At 48.0% G+C, this 11,826-nt stretch overlaps 4 protein-coding genes across 4 annotated transcripts; 1 reads left to right on the top strand and 3 right to left on the bottom strand.

Annotated features, from left to right (window-relative positions):
• Positions 1 to 73: 73 nt before the first annotated feature.
• On the bottom strand, positions 74 to 887 carry J7337_002768 (uncharacterized protein; the record flags this gene model as incomplete). The annotated part of the gene is made up of 5 exons (XM_044820495.1): positions 74 to 249; positions 292 to 385; positions 433 to 589; positions 643 to 776; positions 828 to 887. The coding sequence occupies 5 exons, from the start codon at positions 885 to 887 to the stop codon at positions 74 to 76; spliced, it is 621 nt and encodes a 206-aa protein (XP_044684795.1).
• Positions 888 to 2,521: 1,634 nt separating this feature from the next.
• Positions 2,522 to 4,108, bottom strand: J7337_002769 (uncharacterized protein; the record flags this gene model as incomplete). The annotated part of the gene is made up of 1 exon (XM_044820496.1): positions 2,522 to 4,108. The coding sequence occupies one exon, from the start codon at positions 4,106 to 4,108 to the stop codon at positions 2,522 to 2,524; it is 1,587 nt and encodes a 528-aa protein (XP_044684796.1).
• A 5,477-nt stretch (positions 4,109 to 9,585) lies between these two features.
• On the top strand, positions 9,586 to 10,529 carry J7337_002770 (uncharacterized protein; the record flags this gene model as incomplete). The annotated part of the gene is made up of 2 exons (XM_044820497.1): positions 9,586 to 9,859; positions 9,916 to 10,529. The coding sequence occupies 2 exons, from the start codon at positions 9,586 to 9,588 to the stop codon at positions 10,527 to 10,529; spliced, it is 888 nt and encodes a 295-aa protein (XP_044684797.1).
• A 518-nt stretch (positions 10,530 to 11,047) lies between these two features.
• On the bottom strand, positions 11,048 to 11,532 carry TXNL4A (Thioredoxin-like 4A; the record flags this gene model as incomplete). Its single annotated transcript, XM_044820498.1, has 2 exons — positions 11,048 to 11,415; positions 11,469 to 11,532. 2 exons carry the CDS (start codon positions 11,530 to 11,532, stop codon positions 11,048 to 11,050), a joined length of 432 nt encoding a protein of 143 aa, XP_044684798.1.
• Between the last annotated feature and the right edge of the window lie 294 nt (positions 11,533 to 11,826).

Genomic DNA, 11,826 nt, shown 5'->3' on the forward strand with positions numbered 1-11,826 from the left:
CCGTGAGTTATTGGAGGCACCTGGTTCAATATGTACAATACTTCCGATGAACCACTTCCCAAATCATATTGACTTAGCAGTAGTCAAGCATGGAATCGAGAGCAGTCTTCTCGGCGCTGGTAATAGTCAACTGCCAGTAGCTCTTAACCTGGATCCAGCTCTTGGCGTAGGTGCAGTAGAAGCTGGTCAGAGGAGGCTTCCAAGAATCAGGGGACTTGTCGCTCTTTGCCTGGTTGACATTGTCGGTAACTTGGTGATGATGTTAGCTTGTTGTTTGTTCTTGGGGCGTACAACATTGGATTGACTTGCCTGCCCACAGCTGGGGTCGTGTAACATCGTTGGCGAACTGAGTACGCTTGGCGGTGGTCCACGAAGCGGCTCCAGACTAGGATTTGTTAGCTGGTGTCTCCGGGTGTTGACGAGGGGACTTACGATCCAAGCATTCTTCAGTGGAACCATGTGGTCGATGTCGATGTCGCTGGCCTGCGTCCAGGTGGCTCCATCATAGGGAGACTTCCAGGTGCCGGAAGTCGCAGCACAGGCCGAGTTGGTGACCACGGATGTGCCGTCCCTCTTCAAGACGTACTCACTGACAGGCTTGTTAGTATCTGGACGCATTTCTCCTGATGTGGGTGCAATCACCGAGTGTTGCAAGCACCCTCATAGGTCTCCCAGTGAGGGAAGAGGTCTCGGTCATAGGTGCCTGTGTTGGTGGAAGCGGCGACAGTGAGACCGCTCAGAAGTGAGCGAGCGGTAGAGTCACTGGGAATGCCGGGCTAGACATGTCAGAGATAATACCATGAGAGGCATAGTGGAGAGTGCCATACGGGTGTAGGTGCGGCGAGGACGCTGGCAACAGGAACGAGGAGAGCGAAGGAGAACTTCATCTTGAGATGCCAGATTGAGGACAGGAGACTCGGAGAGGGATGAAGAGAGATGTGAAGAGCATTGCATAGCATAGCTTGGTCGCTACACAAGCGTCTTTATACCACTCAAGCCAAGAGACCATATCGGCACTCCTCTAATCACATCACCATCTCCATTGTAAGACCAAGCATATGAATAAAACCACAGAATTCATGCTCCTTCCTTATTGGACATACCTCTGGCGCACAATAACATGCTCACCGAGGCACGTATATGGGTTTCAAGTCCGTAGATCTCTCAGGCACGAGGCATCGTGATAGGCGAGCAGACGACTATCGGGATATCGAGCGTCTAATTCAGTGCCGAGTTATAACTAAAGTGCAGGCTGCAGGGTCCAGTCAAAGGCTGAGATGCTGCCACGCTGATAAGGTAGTGCCGGTGATCGACATGGGGTGTTTCTGGATGGAGAATAAGAGTGTGGGGATGAGAGGATGGGTAACCTGCCTTTTGGGGAAGTCTGCGTCCGAGGACTGACAGGGGGAGGGGGGGGGGGGGAGTTGGGGGGGGGGGAGTTGTTTGCTGTGTAGATAGGTCTTCGTGGGGTTTTGTTTGTGGTTTCTGTGGTGTCAACTGTTGTCTATACTGAAATAGGTAGACTGCAAGGATGGGAGAGGGAAGAAGAGCGAGAGAAGAGAAGGCCCCAGAGGTCGAAGCATGTATACACATACAGGCAGAGAAGAAAGGGAAAATGCATCTACATCCACCTCACGTAAGTTTTGATCTTCACCCGGAGGCTGTTATCTTTAGAGGACTTGCTGTTCTAGGCAATGTGTCTCATGACTTGTGTGCTGCTTCGACTAGACTCAAATAAGATGTGTAGATCTTTCCACGATGGCGCTTGATTAGGAAGTCCGATATCGTAGTGCTCGAAATATGCACTTGTTGGTCACCTACTTATCTATCGCCATGGTCTAGTTTTCGTCCAAGACACCAAGAGGTTGGCCTCGGGGAGCAAGAAAGCATCGGTCCTTGATATAGGGCGTCAAAATAAACTCAGCAAAGGGTATCCTAAGTCCGTCCACCTTGGCCTAGGTAAACTTATGCTAGGTTACCTACCTAATCTCTTTCTGTCACTTATTAGGATCAAGGTCCTGGGTTTTCTTTCCCTCCCATAGGTTAGCTACCTAGATGGGCCAAGGTCAACTACGAGATCACTACCGCCAGAAACAAGCAATCATTGGTGGGTTTTCTTCTATTTCTTCTCTAGCGAGCAATTACTGTACATGTCCCCCGATTACAATGATCATGCACCCAAATCTTTGCATTGCGATATCGTGCCGGAATGTTGCACCAGATTTGCTAATTCCTTCTCGGCCTCATGCCCATTTTGTCTGATTATAGCCGTCTCAGGTAATCTCTAAGATGCTTTGTATGCCGATATCTTGCGCCCAAAAGACGAATACTATGATGAAATCACATGCATTGTACAGAGTTTCTTTTCGGTAAGAAGTAGAGATAAGAGTTCTCAAATGTGTCTCCCGGGAGGTTTCCCGAGGTTATCGATCTGAAGCGCCTATTATGTACCAGAAGGCAGTTTACCAAGCTTCGGCTCACATCTTTGGCATCTTGAGTTGATCAGTGACATAGGCTGAGTCTAAGGGTAGCCTTGGGAGAAGGGATGGTTTGGAGGCAGCGAGTGTACATGCGGCACATGATCTCGCTGTTGGATGCCATCGTACCCCATAGCAGTACCATCAATTTCAGCCTGGTGAAGACTACCACCGAGTCTGTCGACCTGCTTCTTGAATTTGGTACATCCTTCGGCGGCTTGGACAATGTACTTGATAGAGTGGGCGTACTTGCGCGGTCTATATCCGGGGTTGATGTCCAGGTTGATCTTCGCTCCATGATGGATCATCTTAATGAATAAGCCTTCCATGGCATCATTACCTCCGTGTGCCACGATGGCTTGGGCAATAAATGCCAGTACAGTGTTGCCGCACGCATCAGGGATGTTCAGAGTGTTTTGATGGACTCTAGGGTCATAGTTCCGGTGAAACTTCATATCCGCTTCACCCTTGAGGCATTTTTCAAGTAGATACTTGATCATGTATTGTCTGCCGCTCCAATCTATGAGGGCAGACTGAGCCAAAATCAGGACTGGTGACTCGTATGGCCAGCAAGTTCGGACCATGCGGTGGTGAAACCTGTGATTGTCCATGAGCTCGTCCGCCATTCTTTTACATGCAGTTCTCAAAGTCCCGTTGTTTGCCGATTCCAATGCAAGTCGAAATACACAGTGGAGTGGGTTGTTACCAAGGGCATCGACCATATAGTGTCCAAACCCGATGCCAGACTCCAGGAGGTATCTCAAGGCCTTGAGGTTGAAAGCTTGGATAGCAAAATGGAGAACCGAGTACCTCTCAAGTCCTCCAGGGATTTCATTGAGTGAATAGTGGGTCTTCACAGCGTGTCTCAATAGCTGGACGGAGTATTTCTGATCAGTCAAAGATGCCGCCAAGTGATGGACGGTCATCGACCAAAAGGGAGGCTCTGGGGGTGCCACGCCGTGAGCTGCAAAAGCAATAGCCAAGTTGAAATTTCCAACGTAAGCCGCATCCCAGAATTCGTCTAGGAGGTCGAAAGTTTCAATATCTTGCTGTATGAGAGGCGCCAGTGAAGGTTTCCACCGGAGTCTGCGGAGGTGATTAGAAAGCGCCATCTCCTTTCCCAACAGATCTCTGAATTCCTGTGTCAAGACAAGGTGAAGATCCTTGACCTCCTGATACTTAGCACCCAGGTCTCCCAGCTTTCGGATCACGCGGTGTTGCTGCCGAGCTGCAGCAATATGAAGCAAAGTGAAGGTTGCTCTAGCATTCGCAGTACTTCGCTTGTAAATCTTGTTGATATTGAGGCGTAAGAGCGCGACAGGATACTTGGATAGAATACGATAGCTCAGTCGGTCAGAGCATTTGAAGACAGCATGTAGGAGGCCTTTGTGGTAGTCACCCTCCAGGTCTTGGGAGTAGAGGTAAAACTGAAGTGAGATAAACAGGGATTTGTTCGTAAGAATCAAGTTCCCAAGGCTTCCCAGATTCTGGTACCCAGGCTCTTGCTCGGTCCGTTCCCCGAGCTCTTCGACGATGAGGAGCAAGAGCTCACCGATTCTGAACGTCTTGACTGCTGGAGTATTGACCAAGCCTCGGGAGGGATTGGGGTGACGGATCAAAGGGGACGGCATCTTTGATCCTGAGATAGGAGACCAGCTTATGGGGGTTGTTTGTGATTATTGTTGAACCTAATATTGAGCCCAATATCGTGAGAAAAAAGGGAATGGATTGATGAGTGAGAGGGGAGCAGGGAGAAACTGAGATGCCCTCAGCGGCGGGTGTTTGTGTATATGGGAAAATCAAATAAAAGAACGCAACTTTGATGAAAGGAATTAAATAAGAACTTGAAAAGGAACTCAACACCTCAGGGTATCAAGTATGGAGTTGAGGTGGTGGTGGTAACTCGCCTATGCTGGCGTTCCCGATGTTTTGGTGGTGGAGGAGAAAAGAAGAGCGGAGGGTGGGAGACGAGGATATGCATCCCGCCGCAGCAGAATTAAGCTACTGATGCAGCAATAGAAACATATTATAGCACCTCAGGTCCTCTAGAAGGTTCCTCCTGATTTCGATCAATAGCACTAGCCCAAAGGCCAACCGCACCAAAGAATTATGACTACTCCCTAGGACTCCTTATGCCCTGCATTTGTTGCATGATCACTGCCGAGACCGTTCTATTGGATGAAATAGTAGAAGCCATTGCATATGGACCTCGTGCACAAGTGACAATCGGTTCATAGCAGCGGCGTGTGGAACCTAGTGGCCTAGTTCCCAATATCGTAGTGCTCGAGTGCTGCCCTGCACGCCCGGGTATTCCACCAAATCTACGTTCTAGGCTTACTGACTACCATTATAGCTTCCATAGACATACCATAATCCCCGGTGTTGTTTTGAGCATTTGTGTATACCTCATTGTGGAGAAAATCGACAGTGACGCACATCTCAAATTGTCTGAAATCCCATCACTGGCGAGTGGGGATTAGCCTAGGAGCAGCCAGTGCCCCGAAGACACTGTAAAAAATGTTGGTCTACAGTTTATAGGCTATCGGATTGTAGATTCTGAATATTGCTCTTCCGAGTCGTAAAATGAGCCAGGGGAAGGGGAGTCCGAGTTGGTCTCACTCGATCGAGATGCGACATCTAGACACCATTGGAGTTTTCATCAATAAAAAGCTCCCAAGTGTATCTTATTCAACAGACAAAACGCCATGCTGTGTCTGCCAGGGTGCTACCTCATTGTATTTACGTTTGTAGTGCTATCGTGTGCCTGTAGTCTGAAAAGCTCCTTGCTCATCTCATGCAAGTATCCCATCATCAAAGTCGTGCGCTCTAAAGAACCATTTCACTCATGATCAGAAAGGTTATAGACGGAGAATCTTTTAAGTCTTTCAAAGCACAGATGTATACGCCACGTCAATAAGGTCAAAAAGGCGAAGGCGCGAGCCCCTGACCTAGGTGAAATGACCATCTACACTTCTCCGTGGCAACTACGTGCCGGCAAAAGCCAGTGGTTCACTGAAGGCGTGCTGAGGGATACAACTTGAACTGGAATAGCGATATCTCTGAATTCTGGCACGTAAATACGACAAAGGGACTGGGGCGGTCTTGTTTCTGAGCCATGGACTACGTACGAGTAGTGTGTCAGTGCCAAGTGAGGTTATCTAGCGTTACTGGCACAGATATAGTGCTGGAAGCGGTAGCAGCAGGAGGGTCGTTCTAGGAGGTCGAGATTGGTGCGATATGGTCGGCTGAAATCTGCAAATGCGAAATGTTAGCTGATGAAATCAGTGATGCCTCAGAAGATCCACGATCTCAAAGGTCAGCCAACTCACCATTCCGGGTTCTACCAAGCTCCACTGGTAGGTGAACAGCAAGGTTATGAGTCGTCCGTCTTGTGGTACGCAGGGATTTCCTAAAGCTGTGTAGGAACACGCTGCTATGGATCCAAGTTACTCGATTTCATATAGTCCAACTAATTAAATGGACAGTCGAAGACTAAACAGTGACGACTGGGCCTTGAGTTACGAGAGAGACAGGAGTTTGCAGAGGTGGAACGGTCGATCATTTTTGTTGATGAAGAGGAAAGAATGGAGATCAGAGTGAGAGCTCAAAAGGTGATAGAAGCATAAACTACCTAATGAACGGGGTCGAAACATGATCAGCGAGACAAGCGGTCTTGTTCATAAGTGCCTGGGCCAGGGTGAAGATGATGGCAGGTGAAAAAGTGGAGGGCAAAGATTGGGCGTGCCCCGAGCGCAGTAAATTCATCATACAAGACCAACAGCCGTAGTAATGCCAGGTCCCCTCAACAGATTTGCAGCACAAAACCCAATACACGATGCACTCTCGAGCATCGTCGGTAGGCACATTACGTAGGGTAGTAGTAGTAGTAGTAGTAGTGAACATATGAACAAATAAAGTTGACAGGTCCACCCTCTCCGAACTGACTATGCCGTTCTTTGTCCTAGGGCAGATCTTGAACATGGGAGGACCCTGTAGTGTCGATCTTGACAGGGATGACAGTGGTTTTAGACTCAGCCGAGCCCTTAAGGTGACTGTTGTATTCATGCGTGTATGTACAGGAACATTCAAGAACATATCCCATCATTGGTGATGGCTTTGTTCCTCTGGCGGGCTGCTGTACCCCTGAGAGGAGAACCAATACTCGACTCAAACATTTATTCAGACCCGTCTGTATCACACATGGACAGTTCCTCATTCTCGAAATGCTGCTCTACCTTAGTATGGGTCTCAGTGGTAGCAAATTCATCAGTTTCGGTGTCGTATCTGCTTGCGGTGACTTCGTTGGCCCCGGCGTCAGCAACTTTTTCTTGTTCCCGCCTGGTACCTACTAGGTACCTTGGGTAAGGTACCTATGTTCGCCCACCAGCTCCCAAACAAGCTAGGTAGTACCTAAGACCTAAGGTAGTCCTGCGAAGAGCTGCACCCCCATATTCCTACCGAAATACTGGCTTCAAGTATCTCTACACTGACCTGGAACTTATGAGTCTCAGGGTTTCTTTATTGTCTCATTCTTGCCTCGTCCCTGGCCTGACACTATTGATGTGGTCAAATGTTCATCACGCAATAACTGGTACTAGATACCTAGTATTCGACCTTCATTGCTTTCTCTGCCACAGAACTCTGCACAGCTCGGAAGACATAACAAGGAGATTCCTCAGTCAGGCTATCATATCTGCGACAGCCACTTTGGTCTCAGAGACACAGCAGACGCATGAGATAACCCTCACTTGCCCATATCTAGGAAGACGGAACCTCGAAACACACGCATCTCCTCGGCAACAACTAGTGTGAATATTCGCACATGCGACTCTCAGCTGTCTTTCCAATCTACGATGCTATCGTCTATTGGATCGAAAAACCAGGCATGTTTCACATAAATCGGACAATGGTCGCCTCAACTTTGCGACCCCTTGACTGACTTCTTTTCGGATACAAGATCTTACCTCGAGCTAGGACATAATCAAAAGGACTTTCACCAACCTTGACAACTCAAGGCATCCACTAGCTTCTTCTATGTGTACCCTAAAAATCTACGGCATTGACTCTCGCGACCTCGAAACGCCAGCCATCGTCGAACTAAACGCTCTTCAGTTCTCATCCGCCAGGGAAGAGTGATTAGTACAAGATACAGTTGACTCAAATAAAGCGACCCTAAATCTTTGCTACTGGGAAATCAGCCTTAACTGACACTTGAAGTTCACAATCATCGACCTTTTTTCCAGGATGCCAAACGGAACCGAAAGAAGAGAACTCAAGCCCCATGGGTCTGAGGCTCATCTCTGATGGTGACCAATGCTTGCTCTATGTCCAAGTAGGTTATAGAACTTTGGCTCGGTACGCAGGAGACGAGCCCTGGTCTTCCTTACCATCCTGCACTTACACAATATGAAGCGCGCACCTTTGCGCAGGACGAACCACAATGCTACGTTACAGTTAACCGGCTCTAGATGGTATATGTTAGGCTGATACTAATGGCAATCTGTTTCTTTCAGCTGCCATTAACTCACTTGGCAGAGTCTCTTGTACGGTGGTCTCTCTATCCTCATGTTGAGGTTTTGCGACAACAGACACACCACTTCTACCCACTCAATCTTTCCAATAACTCATGATGGGCATCTCTGATCCGCAGTTCAACTGGATACGCAATGGTTGAAAGCTGGCACAAAGCCGATAACGTGAAGCAGGAGAACCTTGATGTAAGTCTCTTCACAGGCCCTGGCAGTTATTCATGGGTGGACAAGTGGAACAATGGCCAACAAACATTGCAATGCTAGGACTCAGTGTATTATTCTTGTGATTTTACCCTAGCTCTCATTAACAACCCACTTAGCTTACAAATAAGATGCTAACTCCCTTGTCACTAACCCCTATCTTTATACATTTTGTATACCAATACTCCCAGCCGCAATGCAAAGACGAAGACTCAATGCGTACCACCAGATCTAACTGCCAATATCCAAAGAGATGGCCGTATAAAAGTGCTGTCAGCGATCGAATGCAAATGCTGTGTTCTACAACAGCCGTGAAGCAGCACGACGAGCTCGGGGTGAAAAAGGCTGAGCTGTGACTGAATCAGTGTGCTTCAAATGAATATCGACATACAAAAGACAGGATAAACTTATCATACGACAAGTTAATACGATGATAATTTCTGACAGTTGAGGAAACCTCAAATGTTAGTCAAAGAGCCATATGAGCTGAACCATCAACAAAGGTTTTGACATTCCTAAACTTCCTTAGCTGTGCGGTAAGCATGTTGTCTGAGGGCTCCCTGGCTAACAACTGATTAGGACACTGAATCTTGATTCTTCATATGCTCATAGCACTCAAAAGCCGTCATAATCAAGTTGTCGCCGCCACATCCGCACTAACACCGTTGCATAGCTGTAGATCACCGTCTCGTTCCACTTTCAGGACTTTGATCAGACTGGCAGCTTTTTCATTTACTCCAATTGCATAATCACATACTTTTGTCACTCGGACTGAAGTTTCGAGTAATTCTGCATTGAGAATCGGTGTCGCCATTATCAGCCGGCCTATTAGTGTGAAATGCTCAAGTGAACTTGAGCTTAAAGGGATGACCACTTTCTCCATGGACTATATATATGGTCGATATCACTCTAAAGAGTCATCGAGCATACTCTCCAATCTCAACCCGAGTCAGAAATGGAAGCATCAGCCGCAGAACAACTCAAACCCATTATCAAACCCTTCAAATCAATCCCCCAAGACCTCGAGACAATCACAAAGTACTTCGACACTTTGGAGATTGTAAAGTGTTGCTTATAGGCGATGCTTCGCATGGCACGTCTGAGTTCTACTCGGTTCGGGCAGAAATTACAAAGCATATGATACAAAACCATGGTTTCAATATCGTTACTGTTGAGGCGGACTGGCCTGGCGCGGAATCTTACAGTATAGACTCAGATGGCAAAGGAGAAGGAAGAGAGAGCCAGCGTTCTTGAAATTTCCTACTTGGACGTGGCGAAACATTGAAGCTCGCGACTTTGTGGAATGGTTGCGGTCTTACAACTCTGACCTCGAAGAAGAAGGGGCAGCATGATTCTATGGCCTGGATCTCTACTCAATGGGCACTTCGATGAAGGCAGCGGTTGACTATCTAGATACTGTTGACAAGGATATGGCACAAGTCGCCAAGGGGTGGTACAGTAAACTGATGCATTGGGCAGATGATCCTCAGGAATGTGGCCTAGAGTATCTGGCAACTTCCTTTCAGGGGTATGAGAAAGACGTTGTCGCGATGCTAAAGGACATTCTAAGTAATCGCATTGAATACTCTGCAGCACTTGACGATGGTACGGAGTTCCATAGTGGAGAGCAGAATGCCAGAGTTGTCAAATGTAAGCAAGCTAGCCCCTGACAAGAACCCGTTGGAAGAAAACTGACACATCTCTAGATGCCGAACAATACTATAAAGCCATGTATCGCGGGCAAGACGAGACATGGAATCTTCGAGACACCCATATGTTTGAAACTCTTACGAGACTTTTGGAACATCGCGGCAGTGATTCCAAAGCCATTGTCTGGGCACATAACAGCCACGTCGGTGATGCCCGGGCTACCAGCATGGGATGGTCAAGAGAAGAACTCAACACTGGGCAGCTCTGCAAGGAGAGGTTTGGAGTCCAAGCTGTCAGTATTGGCACAGGCACAAATACCGGCACGGTGGCTGCAGCCCAGGACTGGGACGGCAACATGAACATTATGGAGCTTCAGCCAGGGCTCCCGGGCAGCTACGAGGAACTTATGCATGCCGCGGGCATTGATAACATTGTTCTTGATCTTCGTAAAGGCAAATGCGATGAGAAGCTACCAAAAACACTCAACGAGAAGAGGCTGGAAAGGCTTATCGGTGTGCTGTATAGGCCTGAGATGGCGAAGGCTTCGCATTACCTATATGCCGTCTTGCCAGAGCAGTGTGATGGCTTCATCTGGTTTGACAAGTCGAAACACTTGGGGACGTTTGAGGTTCGTCAGCCCAAGTCACCTCGGAAGTACCACGGAACATGACCGTTTGGTTTATAGGCCGTTGCTAGCATATGCAGTACTTCAAGTCAGTCTGATGGTTTCTTGCTTCACTCAATATTCCCCAGTAGGGGCCCGCGATTCTATGATATTGACAACGCGATCTGTCATGACTCAAGCACGATGAGCAGCCTACGAGTCTCACTTGGTTGAATGGCACAGCTACGCGTGGTTAGTAGTCCTACCTCTTAGTTTGCCTCTGACAATATGCTCTCCAGACCATAAGCCAGGCTGCACTGTTCCCACGGCAAACTTGTATATCTTAACAGACTGTGTCAGAGAAGCGGTTCAAACTGGTTCAAATACGCATCGGAGAATCTCACCATTTGGTCCATAGAACGTTGGCCTTGACGAATTGGATCGTATCGTAGTCTCATTATCGATCGACTCGGAAGCCCAATATCCCTACCTTCCTCCAGCGTTCATAAACGTATTAGCACCTCAAAAGCAGGTCCAACTCCAGTCCACGCCCAAATCTCAAATCCTGATGGCCGTTTCCACGGCTAGTACCTGTGTCGGGTAGAATAATCCTTGGGACTGACGACCAAACCACGTCCCTTCTTGGCACCTCGATACACCGTTTCGAAAATGTCAATGAGCTCTTGCTTATCCTCAAGAACCCACTTGATCTTGTTGTTGTCACCAGTTCCCAGATCAATCATCATGTGCTTGTTTCGGAAGAAGAACATGAGGGAGCACGGGTCGTACAGCTCGTACATCTGGTTGAAGTCGGGAACCTGGTCGATATCGCAGAGATAAATCACGGCGAAGTTGCGCACCTTGTCGGCGATCTTGTACAGTACTTCGTCCTGGCGCATACAATCGGGATCCCAATCGCGGCCGAAGCGAATGACGACGAGGCGATCTTCCTCTAAGAGGTTGTTAGTAGATGCCAGGTAGCAAGATTTGGGGGATTGTATTTACCTGAGAGAATGGCTTGGTCCACATGCCAGCCGGTGTTGAGATGGGGAAGTACGACGGAGCCCATGATGAGTGTACGAAAGCGCAAAAGATTCGTAAGTATGTGGTTACACGACGACTACCTGAGTGAGTAGTTGGTGATAATACGATTGAATTTGGTGTTGTTTTGGAAAAGGAAAGAAACTATGATGAAAGGCGGCAGGATCCATGTCATGAGGCGGGCGGTGTGGGGTCATGCGCTAGCCTTATTTGGCATCAGGTGAACAAACCCTCACCTTGGCCGAACATCAACCTACCTGGTATAAGGTCTAAAAGCATATATTTGAGCTTTAACTATGCAGTGAAGGACTGTGAGGCAAGC

The sequence above is a fragment of the Fusarium musae genome, chromosome 2, assembly GCF_019915245.1.
Source record: "Fusarium musae strain F31 chromosome 2, whole genome shotgun sequence".
Classification (NCBI taxonomy): Eukaryota; Fungi; Ascomycota; class Sordariomycetes; order Hypocreales; family Nectriaceae; genus Fusarium; species Fusarium musae.